The 25,138-nt window shown below is 48.2% G+C and overlaps 1 protein-coding gene across 2 annotated transcripts in view; it reads right to left on the reverse strand.

Moving 5' to 3' along the window:
• ITGB5 (integrin subunit beta 5) overlaps positions 1-25,138 on the reverse strand; it is a 107,951-nt gene that overhangs the window by 17,319 nt on the left and 65,494 nt on the right. For both annotated transcript variants that reach the window (XM_046658758.1, XM_046658757.1), the window contains exons 9-10: positions 23,599-23,733; positions 14,085-14,514 (exon numbers count right to left, since the gene is read on the reverse strand). In XM_046658758.1, coding sequence (XP_046514714.1) covers positions 14,085-14,514; positions 23,599-23,733 — 565 coding nt within the window. The remainder of the gene's footprint in view (positions 1-14,084; positions 14,515-23,598; positions 23,734-25,138) is intronic.

Consider the following 25,138-nt stretch of genomic DNA (forward strand, 5'->3'; position numbering starts at 1 on the left):
GGGAAAAAGGAGCCAGCCTGGCACAGGGCAGAAACAAGACAGGACTCTCTTCTCCCCATCCTTGCCCAGCTCAGGGGTGAGGGGTCACAAGCAGGCAGCCGTCAGGCCCCCGGGTACAAATCGTCTCTCCAGAGCTGGTCCCAAAATAGTTTCCATCCGGCTCCGGAATGCACTGTGGCCTCCCTCACTTCCCTCGGCGGCAGCTTCCATCCCCTCCGGGAGTCCCTTCCAGGCCATTCTGGCTCGCAGAAGGCCAAGCGGGGAGGACTCAGCTCAGTTCCTGGGACAGAGGGCACTTCGCTTTCTTTTCTCACGGCCCTGTCTCCCTCTCACCCTCTCAGGGTCAGCGTCTGTCTCTCTCTCACAAGTCCACATGCTCACTCTCTTTCTTCCTTTCCTCTCGGTTTCTGCTCTCACAGTATCCTCCTCTCATAGCCCTGTGTGCCTCATCTCTCCCGCCTCTCTCTCTTCCCTCTTCAGAACCCACAGCCATGTAAACAGGAAGTGGTTAAGAGGAAAAGAAAGGGGACTGTGCTGGAAAGCCTTTGCTCATTTGGGTGATTTCTCTGTTGTCACTGAAGTTGGGTCTTGTCTGTGTTCTGGAGGAGGGAGAGACCTCTGGGTGAGGGCCTGGGCCTAGCTCCTGGAATTCTCCAACAAACATCTTAAAAAGCGCAGAAAGCCAACTCAGAGCTTATGTGCTTCCGTCGTGTGTGTGTGTGTGTGTGTGTGTGTGTGTGTGTCTGTCCATCTGTCTGTCTCATGGGCCTTGAGATGCTGCTGAGCCAGGGCAACCAGGATGAGATGCCACAGTCCTGCCCTTCTTAGCATCAGGGGAGTGTGTGGAGGCCCCTCTCCGAGCCTGTGGCCACACAGCAGGGGGGCAGGGCCTCACGGTCACAGACACGCTGGCACTCACACAAATCTCCACAGAGAACCAAAGCCTGACCTCTTTGTGGCCAACACATACACAGGTCCCCAAAGGGTTGGGCCTGTCTGCCTGGGGCTTGCACAGGAAAGGGAAATCCCTCCTAGGAAGCGCTCTTTCTGTTCCTTTGCTGACAAACAGGTTAGAGTTACATAATGGGCCCTCCCCTCTCCTCACACGTCCCTGCTCGCCTGTGCTGTGCTGCTGGGTGTTCTCAGGGTGTCTCCGAGTCTGGGCCCCGTGGGAATGTGCCCCTCCCACCATTTTATCCTTCCCTTCCGTCCACAGGCTTTGGTTCCAGAACAGAGATTCTGAAACGCATAGGCTGTGTTCCCAGTTCCCTTAGAAGGAATCTTAGCCTGGCTCTGGGCACCTCGGCAGAAACTAAATAAGCCTCCAGGGGCAGGAGGGAAGTTCCTCTTGACAAGTTGTGTCCTCCCCACGGGCTTCTTGAGCCTGTAAACACAGTGTTCTCTTGCCAAGGATGACTGGAGAGCTTGCCCACTAAGGGCTGCCCCTCCCACAGAGACAGCTCAGCGCTTCCGTGCTTAACACCAACCCCGGAACTCAGCTCCCGCAGCAAGTCTCCTCAGACCAACTAGGTCCTCTCCTCGTCACTACCTGAAACACCTCGGAACTGCTTGGGTGGGGACGTCTTCTCTGAACGGTGCTACTGTGCAGTCTCAGGTACCTACCTGTGGTCCAGTTTCTTCATCAATAAAAGAGGGATAGCGCCTTGTCTGTTGGATAGGATTGGGGAAACTCCTTGTAAATATACAATAGAGAAATGTATGGTTTACTGCCTTCAAGAAATTCCTAATTTCACGGAGACATCAAGCCATTAGAATCTCCTAACACTAGAGACACTTGATGGAATACTTACAATAGGCCAGGCATTGTTCAAAGCACTTTACACGGATCAGCTCATCAGTCCTCCCCATAACCCTCTGCGGTGGTACAACTATTATCGTAATTTTCAAAGATATGGAAAATGAGGCACAGAGAGGCTAAATAATTTATCCAAAGTCACACAACAAGTAGGTGTCAGGGCGGGGATTTGAACCACATCTGTTTGACTCAGGAGCCCATATTCCTAACCACTACATGTACTGCATCTCTAGTATAATTCAGTCATGATTAAGCGATAAAAATTAAAACAACACATAGGATAAATATCCAAGGTGACCCAGGATGTAGTATAGTTAAAAACGTGCAACAGACCCATCCACAAGGCTGGCTCTTTTAATCACTGATCATTAGATCACTGTTGGCCTCCTCTGTAAAGGGCGGGTGATAGACTAGGTGAGCTCTCCGGTTCCACCAGAACTGACATTACTGTTCAAGGTCAGGGCAGGGAGAAATTTGGAGAGCCTGGGACAGGCTCCAGCTTAAGCTATAGTTTTGGAATTAGCCAAGGGGAGAATGGATTTGGGGTGCAAAAAAAGAGCATGACTTCATTTGTGAGGATGAATAGAGAGAGTGGGCAGCCTGGAGGGAAGTACTTGAAAAGGAGAGAGACATCAGAACGGGTAGCAAGGGGCTAGATTTAGACAAAGGTTTGTTGTATGTATGTACCTATATATGGGTGGGTGGATGGATGGATGGACGAATGGATGGATAAATAGATGGATAGAAGGGAAGGAAGGAAAGAGGAAGGGAAAGCAGAAGAGAATGAGGGAGGGCGGGAGGAGGATGACGGTGGAGGAAAGTGGGCCTGAGTGCTAGACTAAGGAGTTTGAGCTTATCCTTTAGGCCCCTGACACTAAACCCTTATCACCTGAGGCAACCTGGTGGCCTTGCCTGGACGCTGCAGCATTCTCCTGGTTGATGTCCCATCCTGTGGTCCGCCCCTTCCTCAAGTCAGTTTCCATGTGGCCTCCTCAGCCATTTTTCTACAACGTAAACTAGGTGATGACACTCTTCTGCTTAAAGCCCTTCAACGGCTCCTCATCATCTAAAGTCCAGCTCCTATATTTATACTTTGTGCACAACATACAAGGCTGTTCACCATCCAACATCCCAGCCTACCTCTTGAGTCTCTTCACCTGTCCCAGGCACCCCAGGTTCTGGCCATTCCAAACCACTCACAGCCTCTAAAAGGTGCTGAACATTAGCATATTTTTGTTTTGACACAATCACTTTGCGGTGTGGAGAGCAGACGGACTAGGATGGCAGCGGAGATGGAGAGAAGATGAATTTCAAAGAAATAGAAGAGTTTGGTCAGTGGACAAGACGTGGTGGCAGATGGGATGTAGGATTTGTGGCAAAGGTAGGAAAAAGGAAGACTCCTGGGTTTCTGGCTTGCATGAGTGGATGAAAGGTGGAGACAGGGGAAATCCAAAGAGAACCATGACTGGGTGGAACCATGAGATCATCCTGAGACTGAGGTCCATTGGACCCATCCAGAGAAGACGTCAAGAAGGCAAATGGCTAATGGGAGCTGGGGAGCAAGTGCGTGCAACTGAGCAACACAAGGGGTGAGGGAAAGTATGGGCGTGATGGAATTCCCTAGAGAGTATGGGGAGAAGACGGCCAGGTCACATCTTGGATGATCCCAGCACTGAACAGGTTGCTTGCAGAGAGGGATCCTGCAAAGGAGACAAGAAAGTTGTGACTGAAAGTGGCGAGAGAGCATTTCACAGCGGGCACGGTCAACAGTGTCAGCTGCTGCTGAGAAGTCAAGTAAGATGAGGGCTGGAAAAGTCTATTAGATGTAGCAGGGAGGCCATTAGGGACCTTTGCTGGAATCACAGGGCTGAATCCAAATTGGACTGAGTGGAGGGCTGAGTGGGAGGTGACAAATGAAGACAGCGAGTGTAGAGAAGTGTTTTCAGAAATATGGCTGTGAATATGGAAGAAAGAGGAGGTGACAGTGAGTGGGGGAGGGGAGGTTAAGGGTTTCTCTTTTCTATCCTTTCCCCTTTTTTTACGTCTAAGAGACCTGAACTGAGCAGAAGGACTTAAAGGGAGAGTGTAGATGTCTAATTACTTATCACACGGCCGTATTTGTTTACTCATTTGCCGCATCTCCTTAGCCTGAAAACCCATACAAAACCAAAAATGGTGTTTTACTTTTCTTTGCCCAATGCCTAGAACGGTGTCGGACCCAGAATAGTTGCTCAGAACGTGTTGTTGATTGTTGGAGGCTGTGAACATCATCCGGACAAACCTGAAGCCCTGGGGGAAGCCATCCAACACTGGAAATTAGAAAAAGAAGAGAAGTATTATTGGTGCTTATAAACTTAGACATGATTCTTGAGATATTTCAAATTCTTAACACATGTCCAAGAAACCCAGAGACATGAGGGTACCATAATGAAAAAAAGGACTAAGAATTCTCTTTCCTTTGGCAGGACATGGTCATGGTCAAGCAGAAGTCACAGGCCTTGCACCCCACTACTGTTCTTGCATATTCAGATTTCTCTAGCAAAAGGCTCTTTAGAGATGTGAACAATAATGCATCCTTAGTCTTGGGGCCAGCTGCTCCTCTGTCCTTGACTTAGTGTCAACGAACCAGCCCTGACAAGGTCAACTGATGGTGCTTCCTAACAGGCAGTGCTCTGGCAAGCCCCTCACCCCTTGACTTCATCTGCTGGACCACATGTTGCACTCTGTATCTCAGCAGCAAAATCTGATCACTACTAGACAAATAAGCTGATGTTGCTTTAAGTTAAGCTTCTCTAAACTCAACATTACTTGCTGAGATGACAGCCCTGGCTAGAGAGCTAAGATTCCACTGTCAAAGGCCACAGAGCCCTCTCAAAGGAATCTTTGCCTTTCCGGTCTTAGCACCTGGTTTCTCAATGCTGATACCTAGCTGCCAAGTCCTCTAATTACTACTGCATTTCACACGAGGGTGGCAGGGAAACGACTTGGTCTCTGGCCCAACTCTATCAGTCACAGGGAGATGAAGGCAATGGAGGGAAGATGGAAAAATCTGTGTTCCTTAATGAACTCACCTTTCCAGTATCTGTAGTCTGTAAACAGCTGAGTGAGATGAACTATAGTCCTAATAGGACCCCGAGAATGCTGACTCAGAAAGAAAAACAGAAGGCCTGTGGCCAAAAGAAACAGAGGTACCTCAGAGCAACATCTTGAGTTTGGCTTAACCTGCCCAATCTGCCTGGCAGGCGCCTCTGGGGAAAGGCCAACCACATCTGGAGGGACATGAATTTACTACCCTCTTAGTTACTGCCATAGGATGAGAGGGTTACTATTTTCAACCTGGAAAACTGTCATGTTATTGTGGTTGGTTCACAGTTGCCATATTCCACCCTCAGTTGGCCACTGTTCAGAGCCTGGTGCAGCACTCTCAATGGGCAGAGTTGGTCTGGAACGTCCCATGAGTGCGCCACGCTGAAGCTTGCCTGGCAGGAGCCCAGACAAGCCATGAGACGGCAGGAAGCAGCTGCCCAGAGAAGAGCATCCCCTGAGGGTTAGGAGAGATGGGCTTTTCTTAGGTCAAGGTTTTGGGCCAACCGTGGGTAGGGAGTGTGGCCAACATGCCAATCTTCTCAGCCACAGCCTCCCCCACATGGGTCAGATCAGTAACAGCCACATCAATCTCCTGGTAGAGTAACAAGAGCTAAATGAGATCATTCGTGTCAGGCGCGTCTTATAAATTAGAATAGGCTAGCAAAGGTTCATTTAAGGAAAGTGGGTTCAGCATAATCAATAACAGCCAGATGCCCACTGGGTACTAAGAGGAACACTCTGTGCCTTTCAACACATAGTAATCGAAAACCGACGGGCACCTCAGCTGGTCCCTTGGTCCACGTGTGTCCTTCAGCCGGGTCTGCTGTGTCTGATACCTCCTTACGTAACCCAGAGAAACTCGCTTAGGAAAACCCAGACTAAATGTTTCCTAAAATTTTGACCAAAATAAAAAGCACTTACTTATTAGGTAAGTGTTGGAAAATGTGAGCTAAATGCTTGGGTGGTGGCAGGAAGGGCCAAACTGGTAACTCAGATATTTGGGAAGGGTCTCAAACTCATCAAAACAAGTCAAATTAGACAGAAATGAGGTGAACTATTTACTTGCAGGATTCTCCCGGTCTCGATCTATAAGCAAGAATCGCAAGGAGCTTTAGTCCAAGTTCTGGACTTCAGTTTTCCCAAATGTAAACGGTCAAAGCAGGTAACACACGGTTGACCACTATGAATGATGGGTGGAGTTAGGAAAGGCATGAAAGGCAAATAATCCCACTAATTAGTGCTTGCTCAAGATGAGTGCAAAATACTAACAGATTAGCCTCAGTTTGTTTCCAAGGAAACATCTCAATGTAGTAAAAAGGGCATTAAAAGAGATTCTCCTTGCATTATTACATTTGCCTATTGCTAAAGGTCAACATTGTCTTGTCAAATAACTACCAACCTGAGATGTATATTCCTTTAGCTTAGGGATGGTGGGCTCATCTGATCAAGACTTTTGGGGGGGTGGTTGTGGGCTGGGGTGATAGGAGGCCCACACCTTCAGGTCAAAGGGCAACAGGGCAGGCTCAGGAAGGTGCCCTGAGAGAGGAAGCAAAACTTCCAGCAGGTTGGACTCGCTCGGAGCAACTTCCAGACACCAGCGAGCAGTTGGATTTCAATGGAGTTTCTTAGGTCAGTGTGCTGAGTGTCATGGAAACTCACCCCAAAGGAAAACAGGGCTCCATCCGATCCCACTCCCGCCGAGGCACTGAGCAGCAGAGGCCTATAATCAATTATGCCACAGTTTCCAAAATCAAGATCAAACTCAACACCCAAGAAATGGAACCAAAGGGGCCTTAGCAATAACTATTTCAGTCACCACAGGTCTCTCCTAGACTTCAATTTAACTAAGAATGGAAAATTTTCTAACATGTTATTCTATATCAAAAAGCTAATACCATTCAAATCTATTCATGACTAAGAGCTTATCTTTGGCATTCTCATGGTCTTCTGGAATTTTCCTTTGCTTTTTAAATTTCATTATTTCCTTCACAAGCCAAACTTCATGACCTTAAGGATCAGGCCTGAAGTTCAAAGGCATGCCCAGAGTCTTCATCCCAGGGTCTCCTGTTTGCACACTTTCTTTTCTAAACAGAGAGTAGGGCAGTGAGGTGAGATTCAATGGTTAGATTATTCCATTTTTCACAATCACTGGTGAATTGTTGCTTAAGATGTTTCTGGAAACAAGATATATGAGAAGTTAGCAAGGGCAGTAAGAAAACTCCATTCCCAGAGCTCAACTCAGAGCTGGAATAAGGCAGGTTCTCAAAATGGCTTCCCAACACTCTCCTTCTTGTCTTTCAAGATCTCATGTGGGGCTGGCCCCATGGCTGAATGGTTATCACATGCTCCGCTTTGGCAGGCCAGGGTTTCGCCGGTTCAGATCCTGGGTGCAGACATGGCACCGCTCATCAGGCCGTGCTGAGGCAGCATCCCACATGGCACAACTAGAAGGACCCACAACTAAAAATACATAACTATGTACTGGGGGGCTTTGGGGAGAAAAAGGAAAAATAAAAAATGTTTTTTTAAAAAAAGATCTCCTATAAGTCTAGACGTGAAGGTAGAGGCTTAAATGTTTCATATCCTCATTCTTCACTCCCAGAAAGTTTCTGAGCAGTGGAAAATTCTAGGAACAACAAATATTTAGAAATTAATTCAAGACTGCAAGCACTCCAACTCTACCCCTGGCCCCCAGTGAAATACTTGGCATATGAGGAAGGCTCAGTGGGCTCTTATTGAATAATATGAATGCAGCAATCTACCTAAAACAGAATGACCCTCAGAGAGAGCTCAGTTTCCATATCTGCAGTTGCACCAAGATCAGATCTTATTACGCTCTGGTTTTCCCAAAGAACCTTCTCCAACCACAAGCTACATGAGGCTGGTTGACTCCAGAGCTGAGCAGCCAGCTCACCTGGTTCACGTGGCTAGTCTGAAAGAGGCGTTGTTTCCTTATATGACTAAGCCCTAAATCTTGGTACCTTTTTGCCTTTCAAGTGAACTTGAGCAATGTCTGGATCCTTAGAGAATTCCTGACCTTGGATGCCTGTTTTGATGCCATGAATGTCTCTGATGCTTATCTCCGTGGAAGAAAATGTTTGTCTGGGAAGGGGTGGGGTGCCCAGGTAGTGACATTAACTCCACACCCCTGGTGGAGAGGCAGTGTGCCTGCAGCCTTGTCCTATTTGATGCGCACAATAACCCTCTGGGGTATTTGACAGGTAAGAAAATCTGTCACAGAGGGTAAGTCAAGAGTCCAAGGTCACAGAGGTAGAAGGGGGCAGCGCCAAGGTTAGAAACCAGAGTTGAACATGCACTCATCCCCAGCCATCCCGGTAAAGGGTCTTCTGTGGAAGTATCTTTTCTGGAAGTATCTTCACTAATTATGGGTGTATCACTCCTTATAATCATAATTATTTAAGAATCCTGTAACAAATTCTGTTCTCAGAGCCACCATATTCTGAGTACTCCAAAATGGAATATGACTCTCTTGGCCTTTGCCTTCACATACATAATTAGGATTTATCTAACACTAGAAATGGAAAAAGGCTATGTAGGATATTTCTTTGGGGGAGAGGGGCCCTTTGTCTAGAAGATACATATTTTGCATCCTTGTATTTGCAAATAGCATCTGGGTAACCATCAACAAACTAAGCAGAGATTAATATATGTGAAAAAACCTGAAGTTTTCTAGGTTCTCCCACCAGAGGCACAGAGTGGTAGCAATCCCACCAAGAGGCCCCTTTCTTGGGAAATTAAATGTAAATCTTGATTCATTCAAAAGGTACCTTTAGAGGCCTTTTTCATGGAGCCACATTCAAGAAGGTCCTGTAACAAGTCATTTATGAAATATGCAAATTGCAACACAGTGACAGAAGGTACAGCTGTGACCATAGCCCAGGAATGGCCACCAGGATATTTATTCTGAGTGTGAAAATTACACTTCTGGGGGGAAAAAAACAAGATAAATATGGTGAGAAGTACTTTTATAAACATATCTGGATAACTGTTGCCACAAGAGGTGTGTCATTTGGCAAGACTCAGGAAGTCCAGAACTAGACCCTGACGTCAGAGGCACTTCTATCTGGAGAGGTTTAGCAGAACCTTGTGAAGGCTTCTGGAAACCATCAGCCCGGACCCAGCACCTATGTTTGGATGCTGGCTTTGGCCACTAGGAATGATGCCACTAGCATCACTCTCTATTTTTTTATGTTTGGGAGAGAACTGCAGATGCCCCTTGACCTCTAATGGCCTGCCACGTATTAAAGGATTTATATATGTATATAAATATCCATTTATATATGTGGATAAACTGACCAAACAGCCTATTAGGTGAAGTAAAATGTAAGAGAGCTTACTTAGATGTACTTCTGGGATCTCACAGCCACAAGACCAAAAGGGTTCTGTTCAAAATTCTATAGCCTATTTGACTTAAATTTTCTCAAGATATGAAACCCAAGAAGTAGGTTGACTATGAGCAAATTCTCTGGCGAACCCTAGCATGGCCACTGTAAGTACAGACGCTGCAGAAGGCCCCAGGGTTGAGACTGATTTCAACAGTCCACCACCGGGGAGCTGCTCACATCCCAGGAAAGGCACTGTTTGGGTACAGAAACCAACAAAGAACAACAAAGTTTGAGCAATAATCTTTTATTACTTTAAAAACAACGAAACAGACCGTGTCCTGCTTCCATGTTCTATTGGTAAAGGGACTCTGACGGGTCAACACTTTATGAGACTCGAAAGAACAGAAATCCTCACAATGGTCCCATGAAGCTCCCTTTGCACACACAGGAATAGTCTGTGGACAGACCCATTCTCTAAGTTATGTTGCCTCCAGAAACCAGAGGGAGGCACACAACCCTGACTGCACGCATTCCCATGACAGTGTGTCACAACAGTAAGAACACGGTTGGTCAACTGCTTCCAGACCTTAGTCTGATTTGCTTCACTACTAACTTTTATGATGTATAACACATTATAAGCCTGTAATCCTCTTGCATTTTCCACTCAGTCCTGTCTCTTGTGGCGGGGCAGGGGCGGGGGGGGTGGGCGACGGGGGTCGACGGGTACAAGGACTATAAGCCTCTTATTACAGAAAGACCAGAGAGAAGTGGCAGGAGTTTCTCCAGGATGTCCCCACCAATTCTAGCCCTGGTTCTGCCTCAGCCCCCGTTTGAAGACAGACCACAACCACACAGGCCCCCTTGCAGGACAGGCTGCAGGGGAAGCGGGTGAGAAAGACTCTGAGAGAATGCTAAAGTCAGCTGCTTGTGAGTCTGAGTCAGCATCTTCAAGCCCAGAGTGGCTGTTGGGAAATAGACTTCTCTCCCACAAAAACCCCAAATGCAACAGTAATCCAAGAGCTCAAAACCAAAGGGCACAATTCCAGAGCGGGAGCCACAGGCTGACGATGGGTGCCAAGGAACTGGGGGCTGGAACCCCTCACTCACGTACTCACAGCTGCCTCCCCAACAAGCTGTGGCATTTGAGAGACAGTGAATGAAGAGCTGGGCGCTACATCGATGTGCAAGGAGCTGCTGTACTGATGTGTTATCAAGTCCTGTCCAGAGCTGGGCTCAGTGTTAAGTTCTTCCCAAATGATCAAACACAACAATGACCTCATTCTAGAAACTCTTTGCTCCAGGAAGACTTGGATAGCTTCATGTTTCAACTAGTTGTTGCTTTTAAAGTGGAGGGGTGGAGAAGGCTAACTGGGGATGCAGTGGAGAGAGTCAAAATGTTCTAATCAATGATGTATTAAAGTAATTCAACTTCAAGTACTTCTTTGGATATAACATTCTACAAAAAAAGCAAAATACAAAATTGTATAAAACCACAAACACATATACACATACTAACTTAGAAAAACGTTTAGAAGGAAAGATACTAACCTCTTAAACTATGAGTGGTGAAATTATTAACAATTTATTTCCTTCTACTCTTCAGAATATTCTAGACTTAAGAATAATCCTCCAGTTGTCTGACTGAGCACACAGCTTTGGAAGGGATGCATGTGAACTAGTGTAGGTGAAAGGAGTTCCTTGTCTGGTTCGCCAGGTGGTCCAAATTAATCCTGGTCACCAAGGAGACAGACAGCACAGAGTGACCATACATCCACTGACCTGCCTATATTTTTCAAACTTTCTTTAAAGACCGTGTATAGCTTTTCCAATGGGGGAAAAAGACATCGCATCTCAGCAATCCTGAGAAGTCTGTGACTTGAAGCACCAAGCACATGGGGGCCTCGAGGGCTTCTCGAACCTTCTGTTTCTCCACCCAGGGACACGACAGTCTCCCAGTCCTGCAGGACTGTATGGAGTGAAGGGAGCAGGAGAGAAAGAGCATCCAGCATCTGGCAGAATTCTGAAATGCAAGATTAACTCAGTGTGGATTCTGGCAGTTGAACAAGAGCTGCGTATTCACTGAGCTACAGAATATTCCTGGTTCCAAAATGACAAGTTTTCCCCACGGAGGCCACTCACCCCTCATCTACCACCTGCCCTGCACCTCCAGGCTCAGCGCTGTACTCAGAGAAACGTAACATCTGAGAGAGGAAGCAGAAGCGTCTACCACGCACTTGGCCATTTCCTGCCAAGCACCACGCCAGGTCCTTTCTCTGTGTCTTCTTCTTCAGTTCTCAAAATAATGCAGAAACAAGGGTGTTGGGTCATATTTAGAGACAGGAAAACCAGAAGTCCAAGACAACCCCAGTGGCAGATCAATTATGGGGATGGAATTTGCACATGTCCTCTCACTTGGAAGTCCTGGCTCCCAGGCAACATGAACACAAGCAGCCCTCTGGATGAAGACATATCAGAGGATTATTTCTGGCTCTTGAGGGGAACAGAGGGACAGTTCTGTGATAATATTTGCTAATATGTTTTACAAAAGCCAAAGGACTGCTGAAAGCCAATTACAGACACTGCCGGCTTCCTGGAGCTTTTATGGCGGCTGCTGAAGGGAATGGAAACTCCATCCCCCGCGCTGGAACTCCTCAGGCAAAGCCGGCCGCCTGCACACGGGGCAGCAGCTGCGGCTCCCAGAGGAGTGTGGCACTGACTTGTAAAGGAGTCAGTGGTCAGCAAGTCCTCCTTTTGTGCCAGGCAACACACAAGGGGCTTTGCACACACTCTCTTAGTGCTCACAACAGCTCTGTGCCCAAAGTGACACGAGCAGCATGTAGTGTGACTGGATTCAGACCCAGGTCTGTCTGATCCTAAGCACTGATTCTGGTAACCCAGACAGAAAAGTTCAGCTAATCCCCATCTATCATCAATCTGACAGAGAAAGCGGCTCTCTGTTGCATGCTTGGCACACCCAATCCTAACTCTTTGATGACATTCATATGTCCTGCACTTTCTGGAGCAATTCCAATTTTGGACATGTTGGTCCCATGGCACCCATGGGTGCATGAATACCTGTCTCACAATGCCGTCAGCCCCAGGGAGCCTCGCTTGCTAACCACGTCTGTGCCACCCTCAGCGCTTGTTTCTCCCATGGAGGGACGGTCACCTCTCCCACAATCCAGATCATTTGTGAGTTCTGATTTGCTTCACGTGTTTGTGCTTTATCTTCCTTGTTACACTTTAAGTTCCTTTTAAATCAACGCTTCCCAACTGGAAGACCGTTTCCAAGGAAGGAATCTTGCAAACAACAGAACATACAGCAATAGGAGAAACTACAATCTTGCCTAAAATCGTTCTGCTTACTATATTAGCAGAAGGCACAGTGTTGCACAGAATGACCCTTTTGAGACACGACTTTATAGTATGTCATCAGAAGGCAACTCCCAGAATGGGAACTGCCCAATTGTAATTTAACTGGAATCCAGTTAAAGTCCTATGCTTAGACCCAAAAACTTAAGTGCTCAAACATGACACAATAAAAATTTAGCTTGCCTATATAGTTCGTTCCAAAAATTAAAAATCTTCAACTTTTGGTAGTAAAGTTAAAAACAAGCTTGCTAGTATAATGTAGTTGTTCAACAGGACAGAAAAGTGCACATATTGTTAGGATGTGTTAATGGAAGTGGCATGTCCAGATCACGGGGAGTGTTCAGCTGAACTCTGGGCTGAGCGCTCGTTACCTGGAATGACGATGATGTGCTCAAGTGAGATGCACACTTAACCAAAGGATACAGCTCTCAGGGAAGGAAGAGACTTGGTGTCTAGCCTGGATCAGAAAAGACTCTAAGAGAGAGACATAAAGAAGCTTTCAGGTGTTTGACAGGCTGTGATGTGGAACAGAGAGTCTAGACCACAAAGGATTGGGTGGAAGTTACTGAGAAACAGTTTTCTGTTCAATGTAAAAAGAAACTTTCAAACCATGTCTGTGGGAGGAAGAATGATGGTCCCCAAAGATGTCCACAGTCTAAACCCCAGAACCTGCATGGGTGTTACCTTTCATGGTGAAGGAGACCTCGCAGATGCGATTAAGGCACAGATCTTGAGATGGGGAGAGGCTCTTGGAGCATCCTTGTGGGTCCAATGGAATCACAAGGCTCCTTACAAGAGGGTGGCAGGAGTGTCAGAGACAGAGATGTAACAACAAAGCAGAGATCAGAGTCAGAGAAGGGCTGAGGAGGCTACACTGCTGGCTTTGAAAATGGAGGAAGGGGCTACAAGCCAAGGAATGAGGATGGCTTCCAGAAGCTGGAAGAGGCCAGACAACGGAATCTCTCTATAGCTTCTAGAAGGAATGCAGCCCTGCCAACACCTGGATTTTAGCCAAATAACATCCATTTCAGACTTCTGACTTCCAGAACTGTAGTAAAGTAAATGTGTCGTTTTAAGTTTGTGGTAACTTGTTAGAGCAGCGATAGGTGATGAATGCGATGTCTAACAAGGAAATAACCACTACCTGCCCCAGTGAGCTCCCTGTCCCAGGAGGCAATCAAGAAGACACTGAACACCTACCTGTCAGGAATACTATGCAGGTAAGTCCCGGATGACCCAGGGCAGATCCCTTCCACTCTGAGAGTCCACATCTCATGGCAGTGCCTTCTCCTGCTTTCGTATTTGACACGCTGGTTGCCACCCCCAGGCCCGGTCACGGGTCAGGCTTGCCCTCATCTTCTCCCAGGAGAACCATGGTAATAAGAGGCTTGCTTTGGGGGATGCCCTAAGGGCACCTGGGCCTGGGCCTGGCTCAGAGCGAAACTGCTTGCCGGGGCACTTACCTGAGCAGAGGACTCCTTTGTTCCTGGCGCAGGAGAAGTTGTCGCACTCGCAGAAAGGCCCATAGATCTTCCCGAACTCGCTCTCGAAGCAGGAGCACTGGTTGCAGCTGCACTCCCCGCGCCCGCTGCACAGCGGCTTGCCCTCCGCCTCCCGGCACAGGTTCTGGTACCCACTCGGGCTCTCCCCTTCCTGGCACTCGCAGCGGGTACCCAGGTAGCTGGGGTTGCACTCGCACAGGCCGCAGACGTAAGTCCCGTTGCCGCTGCACCTGGAGCTGGCCGGCTCCCGCCCTGCGCTGCAGCCACACTTACAGTTGTAGGTGACGCCCACCTCCAGGCTGTCCCGGAATCCCACGGGCCGCAGGGTGAAGGTGTGCTCCGCGTGTCTGCCCGGGCAGCTCCGAGCCTCCACCGACACCTCAAAGGATGCCTGGGCAGTAAGAAGAGAGGGGACATCGTGGCCGTGGCTGGGCAGAGCCTCTGGGGTATCTGCGTTGGCCTCCCAATTGCCCAGGGGCCTGGCCAAGGACCGACTCCTCCGAGGTCCTTGATGGAGAGCCCGGCCACAGCCAGCGCTGTCCAGGCACAGGGAGAGCCACTGCAGCGGCCCGAGGAGGAAGAGGCCCCAGATCAGCAAGCTCCCTCATTTTACTGAGGACAAGAACATTCGGGCATGCCGACATCTGACAAGCATTGTGCCTGGTTCTTTAAAGTTCATTGTCTCTTTTAAGGCTCACAACCCTGATGGAATGGGCTTTGACAGAAAGGTCAAAAGACACACTCAAGGTCACACAGCCCTTTTCCTCTTTCTTTTCATTTCTATCCTAGCCTCTCCCTGTCTCCATTTTGAAAGTCACTCATTCCACAGATATTACTGGCTGCTCCCCCTGTGCCAGGCACTGCACTCGACGTGCTCCCTGAACTCACGGGGCACAGGGGCCACACACCCGGGCAACTGCCCATGCCAAGAAAAGTTTCCTCGCCTGCTGGAGAAGGGACGAGATGACCATCCTGGTCACTTCCAGAGCGTCTGTCTCGTCACAGACACACCCGAAGCCTCCCTCTGCCCCAGTTTCTCCTGAGTGGTCCTCGCAGCTGCGTCTTTCACAATCAGCCCACGGCCCTGAGGTCATAAAGAGCCATCACTGATAAAACGCACTGCACACACAGACAGACCTTTTCTTTTTAAACAAAACGCATAAAAAAGTGTTGCTAACTCTTCTTCGGTTGCCTTGGCAACAGGCAGCAAGGTGGACCTCACTGGCAGACGGCACTGCAGGAAAGATGCCCATCAGCTGACCACACGGCTGGGATGTGAGGAAAGCAAGGAGCCTACTTGCTGTGATTCTTCAGGACTCCTCCCTGCCCCTCCTCCCTCTGAGAAAGGAGCAGAGTGCGTTAGACTCACCCAGCACCGCCTCAAAGCAGCGCACTATGGAAATGCAGACAGGGAGCTGGCGAGCTCTGACCACACGCCATCCTGAGGGGCTTCTCCCCTGAATGGTGGCGTTCCCTAACAGAGGCCTGGGCCCACTCCAGACACTGACTCACCACGTCCGGCCCAGATGTCTTTGTTTTTCAAAAGACTCCTCATTTCATTCTGAAGCTCAGGATGGGTTAGGAACCGCTTTTAGCTATTGTTATTCTTAATTCCATTATTTGGGTTGGAATAAAGCTGATTTTTAAAAAGTCATCAATAACTTGTTTATTGGGCACTGTTTAAGTAATAATATATATTTTTGGAGAGCAATGAAAACATTTTTTTCTAAATGTTCTACAGATCCCTATCACTTTGGGATCTTTACTAATTCTAAAAGGTCTCCCCTCAGATTCTGTGACATCTAGGGACACTGCAGGGTGGGGACAGAGATGTGTGAGACTGAGCAGGGCAGACCCAGCTCTCGAGGGCCTGGACAGAGTCCTGCTTGGCAGCAAGCCATGGCTCCATGGGACTCAACAAGACACCCAGGAGTCAGTGCTAGCCAAGGGGTGTCACAGGAGATGCCACTGGACAGGTAAGCTGAGGACAATGACCAGGAGCCAGGGTCAGAGGACATCAAGCGAGCTGCAGACAGTTGGGACTAGCCCACCTCACCCTCCATGTCTATGTGAGAGATTGAGGCAAAGGGAGAGATTGACAAAAGCAAGTTCAAGACAAAGTTCTAAGGCCCTGAGGTACAGGTGGGCTCTCGAAGTAAGGAAATAAGATGGGGAGCCCACCCAGGCACTGAAATCTGCCCAGTGACAACAAACACTAATGGCTACCAGATGCCGAGTGCCCACAAGCACTGTGCTGGGCATTGCCAGGAGCATCTCATTTACATGCTCTAGAAGGAGGCACCTCATCTACCAGAGAGAAATTGGACTTGGTGGGGGGGGGGGGGGGGGGGGGGGGTAGGGTGGCTAGTGCTTGTCGCACGGCTGGGGAGGGGTGGGGCCGGGCCTGTGCTCTCCTTGGCACGTCACCTCCTGAAAGTGGGGAATGAGGCAGACGTCCAGTGTCCAGAAGGAGAGGCAGCCCAGCTCACTGCAGGGACCGCCAGAGGCTGCTCCCCATCTTCCTGCCTTGGGCTGGGGGTGACCTGAGCCTGCAGATGGGAAGGGGGGGATCCATGCCTGACCGATGCCCCACCATGGGGCCATCAAGAACGCAGAGCTGAACATCCCTCCCTCCTGTGGCTCAGAGAGAAGCCGTGACTCGCTCAAGGGTACTACTCCCCAGGGCTACAACTTGGTTGGACTTGTTAAATGAAAAGCTCTTGCTCCCCAAAGGCGTCTGTGGGTGGGAAATGGAACAAAGTACAAAGAATAACCTGGACAAAGAGCCAAAGGCATTTAATTATTGAAAGACTATGGGGAGTGCCCATCTGTGAGATAACCTTCCCCCAGGGAAACCTGGCTGCGTCAGGGGATGAAGAGAGAATTAAATCTCCCAAGTCTTGCTGATATGTCTGTGTCGGCTGGGGAGGAAGTGCAGAGGCTGGGGGAGCCCCTGAGTCAGTGCTGGCAGCCGATCGCCGAGGATGTAGAAGGGCTCCTGCGCCATCTGCCCAGCTGGGGCAACAGGGCGGCCCTGGCCCTCGAGCAGGGCGTGGTGGCCGTCCTTAGTCCTAGCTGTCGGCTCTATTTCAGCCCCCAGGGCTCAGGTCCTGCTGGGCACAGGAACGCTATAAAAAGCACTGGGAGGACAGCAAGTAAATCTGTTCTATTCCCCTCCTTTCAGAGTCCATTTCCCTGAAAGGAAAGGATTCAGGGAGTCTGGCCGGGGCTGGAACGAGGCTTCTCTTTCCTGTGGACTCCAGCTGAGCCTGAAGGCTCCCCAGTTCCTGGAGACGTTCCATTCTCCCACTCGGAGATTCCAGAGGAAGGTCACAGACATAGCAGCCCTCCCTCCCGCCCAGTCTTGTTATTTAAACCTCATTGGGATGCTCCTGGTTCCCCCACAGGGCTGCTGGCCTGATCCTCCCTTTCAAAAGGGCTGCCCAGCTCCCACCCCAAACCCACCAAACCCAGGGCTGTGCAGATGCCAAGTCTACTAGGAGCCCATGGAAACAAAGCCTGGGCATGGGCACGGGGTAGAGAGCCCCGGAGGAGGGGACAGGAGCGGGGGACATCGTGGGAAGACTGTGATGGGGCTCACTGGGTCCTTTGTACTGGGCGTTAGTGCTTGCGGCACAGTCAGCCACTTGCATACTGATTTGTCACACCAGTTCATGAGAAAACTGACTCCCAGTGGCCAGGACCACTCACTCAGCCCTTACTGGTGTTGGGACCAGGGTAGGAAAATTAGGGAAATAACTGAGATCACTGGAAAACAGAACTTCATTCGATTTGGGACTTCAAGCTTTTAATTAAGGAATATTTCTCTTTGAGGACAACCTTGTCCCTCACCCCATGCCACCTCTCCTGCCTCTTGCCTGGACAGATCTCTTAACCCAGCGAACACAAGGAGAGTCACAGCACCATGGACTCTGGTTGGAAATGACCACAGAGCCTCTGCCTGCCCCACCACCACCCCTGCATGTGACTTAAGTTACAAGGTGAGACCTGCCTGGCTGCCATTTGACCCAGCTGTCCCAAGGCTGCCCCACACATGGGCCATGTCCTCATCCACAGGCCAGACCCTGAGGTACCTGACGACAGTTACATCTTGTCGGCTTTCCCTAATCCCTCTTCTCCAGGTGAGTCCCAGGGCCCCCCTGCTGTGCTCTGCACTCCTGCCTACCCTCCTTGCCAGTCCCCGATTTGTCCACAGCCCTCCCAACTCGTGGCACTAAAGAATGGAAGCCACCTGCCAGATAACAGCCAGATGGCTTAGCCTGGCAGTCCTCCCAGTATAGCCAAGCCTGCCTCTGCAGCCCCAGCTCCAGCCACCCTCCACTCAGGCCCCAGCCCACTCCCCTCAGCTGCTTCCCATATGCAGGAGGGCGATGCTCTTTCACGTCCTCCCAGACTCACCTGCTGCTCTGCACATGCTATGCCCACTAATGGGACCTCCCCACTCTCCGTTTCTGTGTCTGGAAAACTCCCAATCTTGCTCGGAGCCTCAGCTCAAACGGCGCCCCCTCTGCAATATGGGGCCCTTCTTCCTTGGAGCTCCCACAGTACCATGCCCAGCTTTTATCCCCACCCCTCATCACCCTCCATTGGGTTGACTCCTTCGTGTGTATATTTTCTCTACCAGATTTGTCCTTGGGACAAACGTCAGGAGGGAAATGCCCACATACTCAGTAGCAAGCTTGGTAGCCAAAGCTCAAATGTAAACTCTTTGGAGAAAGTTCAGCCTGAGAAGAGGAACAGAAAGTCTGCCTTCCTGGCCCAGGATTAAGAAAATCAGACTGGTCCCAGCTGGAAGCGCCACTCTCCTTCAGCAATAAGGCGCTTGAGGGAAAGCCCCTGAGCTCCCCCGCCAGGGCCAGCTCCGTGGGCACGTGCCTGTGCAGTCACACATGGCCCCACACCCAGAGGTTTAATGCTCTGCTGCTGTCACCTTGAAATTCTTAATTTCTGAACAAGGACCCCATATTTTCATTTTGCACTGGGCACTGCAAATTACGTAGAGGGTTCTGCCTGCCACTGCCTCCAGGGCCCTCAAAGAGCTTGCTTCTTGTGGCCTCTCGGGGCCTGGCATGGCCCTTGAGAGCAGCATCATGTCCTGCTATGACAGGCGAGTGGCCGCTGCTCTGTGCCAGCCTGTCTTCATCAACAGAAGACAAAACCCCACAGCCCTTGCAGCGGGGCCAGGGGCCATGTGACTGAGCCCCTTGGACAGCAAGACAGCACTGGAATGGTGGAAGGAAGCAAGGAGCCAGCACGGGACTTGTGCCTTTGGGCCCGCTGCTGTTTCCACAGGACCGTGGCCCAACGGATGCCAAGGGAGGCTCCCAGCTCGCCCGAGGGGAAGAGCTGTCAAGGGCGGTCAGGGTAGGAGAAGCACCATCTTCTCTCTCTGTTTCAAATGCTCTGCACATCATCCGAGTACATCTCAGATTTTTCACTGCTGTGAAAAAAATCCCACTCAAAATCTTTATGTCTTCTGGACAATGTCCCTATTTTTCTGAGGTATCCTAGCAAAAATCAAAATTTGTACACTAGAGCATCCATACATAAGTGACAAGGATACCACCTTGGGCTTCTTTGGAACTCTTTCTTCAAGGAACACAGAAGAGGAGCCCTGGGACTCGCCTGGAAAAAACACAGCCTTTGGCATCAGTAGTTTCAGATTTGGCTCCTGGTGCCTGAGGCATCCCACCAGCAGGACTTCTGGCAAGTTGTCTGGCCACTCCTGTGAGAGTGAGTGCCTCAGCCTTTCCCACGTAAAATGGGGAAGCAATGTCCACCTGACACAGCTGCCGCAGGAAGCAGAGGGGGCAGCAGAAAAGCCCCCACCACAGCACTGGGCGTATTATACATCCCCACAAAATGGGAACTCATGCCGTTCCCTCCGTGATAAGCAGGCAGTGACTGGGGAGATGACTCAGTCTGGAGCGAAAAGACCTTGGTTCCAGTTGCGAACCCATCGTTTGTTAGCTGGATGATCTTGGGCAGGTCATTACAGCCCTAAATCTCAGGATCCCTGGTAGCAATGAGGGAACTAGATGAGGAACATAGAGCTGACTCACTGTCTAGTTTGTTTCTAGTCCTTTCTGAGACATTTCCCTCTTATCCATGAGGGATGCCAATATAGTCATGCACCGCCTAAAACGTTTCTGTCAACAATAGATCGCATACATGACAGTGGTCTCGTAAGATCAGTATCACGTGGCCTAGGTGTGTAGGAGGTTATACCATCTAGATTTGTGTAAGTAACTCTATGATCTCACACGACGATGAAATCGCCTAATGGTGCATTTCTCAGAACATATCCCAGTCATTAAGCCACACAGGACTGCATTCCTATAACAATTTCCCCTTTTTTGCTTAAGGCAGCATAAATTGGCTATAGTTTCTTGTGTGCAAAAGGAATTCCAACTTTATGCTGTCATTATCAACCAACACCAGTTACTTTGACCTTCCGGGTTTCTAGACAATTCATCATGATGCTGCCTGTCACTTATCCTTTTAAAAAAAGATCTGAATGTAGAAGTCCAGATGCAGTCCGACCCACACAAAGAAGACTGGAACCATTATCTCTGGGGTTTGAAAATGCTTCTATTAATGTAGCCTCGACTGGCATTACTTTTTTTTTCCAAAGCAACACTGTTTATTCACATTAAGCCTTTGAGAATTAGAATCTGCCAGATGCTTTTCTTAAAAACTACTATTAAATCAACTTCCCTCTACTCTATTAATATGCTAAACTAAATGCAAGAGATTAATCCTGATGATTTCAATCCAGCTCACTTTTGAAAAATATTTTAAAATCTCAGTTTTCCTCTTTTATCAGATAATCTGTTTTCTCCGTCTTTGTGACCTTCCCACCTCTGATAAGCGGGCCTTCCATGAGTTCAGCTCAAGCCAGTAGGAAACACGAACAGACAAGAGACATTTGGAACCTCAGTCAAGTCCTCCCTCTGGCTGGCATTATCAACACTCTTAAAAGGATGTTTGCTCAGCTACAAATCTGCCAAATTATGCTGTCATCAACCCCCAGTATTTGTCTTCTTCATAAGGATGTCATCTGAAATTGTCAAGAGCCGTCCTGAAAATCGGGCATCTGGTGTGTGTGCTGCACACACTCTTTCTCACCTCTGTTCCACTGTCCCTATTTCTCCAAGTAAAGGATTCCTTGTTTGGGTGCTTTTCACACATCATTTTTTAGCTTTCCTGACACACTGCACCAAATATTCTATCCATAGATCTGTACAATTCACTTACACATAGTTTTATCTGGTTATTTCTACCTCCTTCCATTTTTCATAACTATCTCTTTAAACCCTGGAACAATAAGGCTTTTCTGTTTTTTAAAAAGTCATTTGGATTGATTAATCATTGGAATTGATCAAAAGAACATAAATATACTGCAAATTTTGACAAGAATTATAAATAAAATTTTATGGGGCCAGCCCTGTGGCCGAGTGGTTGAGTTCACGCGTTCTGTTTCGGTGGCCCAGGGTTTCGCTGGTTTGGATCCTGGGCACGGACATGGCACCGCTCATCAGGCCATGCTGAGGCAGCGTCCCACATGCCACAGCTAAAGGACCCGCAACTAAAGTATACAACTATGTATTGGGGGAATTTGGGGAGAAAAAGCAGGAAAAAAAAAAAAGAAGATTGGCAACAGTTGCTAGCTCAGGTGCCAATCTTCAAAAAATAAATAAATGAAAATTAAAAAGTAAAATTTTATTGGAAGTGCCTCTTTAATGAAATGAGGCTTTCCCCCACCCAAATAGTTGATGTATGAGTAAAGTAATATTACTTTTTGCTAAATAAGACAGGCATCAGCATCAATTACATTCCTATTTTTTATTTGCACAGATTAAACCCCTTCCTCTTCCAAAAAAACTTATTCCCATAAATAGGAAGATGGGGGGGGCTGGCCCCGTGGCTGAGTGGTTAAGTTCGCGTGCTCTGCTTCGGCGGCCCAGGGTTCGGATCCTGGGCGCGGACATGGCACTGCTCATCAGGCCACGTTGAGGTGGCGTCCCACATGCCACAACTAGAAGGACCCACAATTAGAATATACCACTAGGTACTGGGGGAATTTGGGGAGAAAAAAGCAAGGAAAAAGAAAAGAAGATTGGCAACAGTTGTTAGCTCAGGTGCCAATCTTTAAGAAAAAAAATAGGAAGATGGGAATAGAAGTTTTGTTACAGCAACGTCACCCGGTTCTACGAGTGCCTTCTGAGTTAATGCCATAAATAATCAATTTTAATGATCTTTCATCTGACAACTTTATTAGACCTTCTTTCATTTTTTTAAAAAAAGCAAAAGAAACTTTGAAAAAACCTGTCTTAGATTTGTCACCCAGTCATTAGAGTCCTTTACTTTCTCAACATTGATACCGTATTTTCAGTTGTCCCCTTACTGAGGCAAAACACCACTGTAAGATTTAGATTGGGTGAGAGTATGCCTGTGTGTTGTAAAGTAGGCAAAGGGTAGTTGTGAAAGGGGAGGAGGGTGAGGATCAATTACGGAATGTGAGAAAACCCCAGAAGACCAGCCATGCAGCTATACCTACATCTTCTTGAGCTGTTTCCCTAGAATCCAGGGTCTAAGTCTGCTTATACTCACCTTGGCCATTGATAGTGCTTATGAATGTCCACAAAATACGGTTATCTATTTTTAAGGTCCCTGTAATTCTTTTAAGGGTGGAAAAGAACTTTCTTTCACTATCTATTTTCTGAGCAATGAAACCGTAAACAAAGCAAGGAATGGATCTCATCGTCTGCTTCTAGCAGCAGGAACCTCTAGAAGATGTGTAGACAGCTCTCCATCACCACTCTGCCTGCCTCTGTGCCTGTGTTTCATCTGTGTTCCCATCACCCATATATCCTCTTACCTCCCTCAAGTCCTTGGTTTGGTACACAGGTGCACATCTTTACAATGTTTCTTCCCCATCATTTAATTATATCCACTAATCCAGACAAGGCATCTCTATGCCTTCCATTGCTGTAGAGTTCTCTGTTCCATCTCATCAAATCGGAAGAGGTGGATGGTTTTCTTCATATTTTACAGAAGGGGAAGTTGAGGGTCAGATTATCCAAGGCACAGAGCAAGCTCTAGAAGACTAGGAATGAAGGCCAGGTCTCTTAGATTCCCACCCACGCCCTCCCACCTGATTTCATGCCTGTCAAATGAAGGTAGCAATGGTTTAAAACACCAAGAGCACAACGTCAACTTGAGGAACGCTTAGGTGGCACTGCACCGAGGGCTGTCTATTGACTGGAGCTTGTTAACAAGTCCACTTGGCACCCTGAAGACACAACACAGACCAGCGTTCGGAAAGTCTAAGGATGCTGAGTTGGACAACAGAATACAAACTCCTACAGAACTCTAAAAAGTCATAAAAGTTATCAGAAGCCAAAGAATGATGACCAGGGCTAACAAGTATAAATGGAGGGTGAGAACTTACCGTGTCCCCTATCTTTAGGCCCTCGCACTTCCTCTGACCAGGGTAGGATACACCATCCTGGCAGGTAGCAGTGAAGACGAGGTTAAGATCCTCAGGCTGATCCCAGACTGACAGCTCCACCTTAGACCGGATGCTCTGAACAGAAAGAGGAGATGAAGCCAGAACCATTGAGTAAAGGCTGCAGCCAAGATGCTCTCCGTGCTGGTTCTCTGATGCCCACATGGCTTCCTCTAACTCAGGAGACTCAAGACAAGGCAAGAGCCAGTGGGCTTGGTTGGCTGTCCCTCCCTCATCCCTTTCCTTCTCTCCACACCCACATGCCGTCTTGCTAGATGTGGCCTGAGGTCTCCCTCTGTGAGCTCAGAGTTGATAACGGTCCACCTGCCATATGATAATTTTACCTGCTTCAAGGGCTGAGGCCCTGTCTCTGCTTGCCTCTCCAGAGTCACCTCTCACCCCACCCTCAGCTTTTGGGTCTTTACACGTGCCTAGGGGAATGTTCCTTTGCTCAATGGCACTTCTCTCTTCTCTTCCCCCTGGCTAGCTCCTTCTCATTCTTCAAAAGCAGTTCAGCAGACACTTTCTCCCAGAACCCACCCTATCATTCTTCACATCCACACTCATCCCCCAAGAGAGGAGGTCCACATTCAAGAGCTTTGAAACTACATTCTGAGAGAATATCATCTTATGTGTGGATTATGTCCTCAAGACAGTGAACGAAATAAAAATGAAAACAAAATTACCTACCAGGATAGAAAAAATAAAAGACTGAAAATATCAAGTGTTAGAAAGGATGTGGAGAGACTGGGGCCCTCATACCACACTAGTGGGAGTGTGAACTGGTACAATCCTGAGAAAAAACATCAGGCAGAATCTCCTAACACTGAGGCCGACCTTAGACCTAGCAATTCTCTCTAGGACTATACCCAACAGAGATGTGTACTGACCAGAAGAAGGTACAACAGCACTGCACACACTGTTCACAGCAACACTGTCTGTAACAGCTAGAAACTGGAACAACCCAAATGCCTAGCAACAGTAGAACAGATTTTTTTTTAAAAAATGCTGGTGTGTTCACAGAATACCGTACAGTAACAAGAACGAATGAAATATAACTACATGCCATGACACAGATGAATCTCAAATATAACATTGCCCAAAAGAAGTCAGACACAAAAGCCATATATACTTTATGATTCTATTTATATGAAATTCAAAAACAGGCAAAATTGGGGATAATAATGGAAAAGAGAATGATAGGGGCTTCCGGGAGCCAGTAACATTGTTTTTTGTCCTGGTGCTGGATTCTCAGGTGTATTTAGTGAAAAGTTTGTGCAATTTTCGGTATGTTTGTTAGTTTAAAAAACTGCCATTGAAAATCTCTAAGGAGGATGTCCTTTGGAGATTGAAGTCAAATGAAGTAACTGGCTTGTATTTAGGGGCCATATCTTACCAAAGAAATTTTTATACACTAAATACACGCAGTATAGCAGGATGAACACACTCTGAGAGGCACATGGATCAACCAAGGGCCCTTCAG

This window comes from Equus quagga, chromosome 4 (genome assembly GCF_021613505.1).
Source record: "Equus quagga isolate Etosha38 chromosome 4, UCLA_HA_Equagga_1.0, whole genome shotgun sequence".
Lineage (NCBI taxonomy): Eukaryota > Metazoa > Chordata > Mammalia > Perissodactyla > Equidae > Equus > Equus quagga.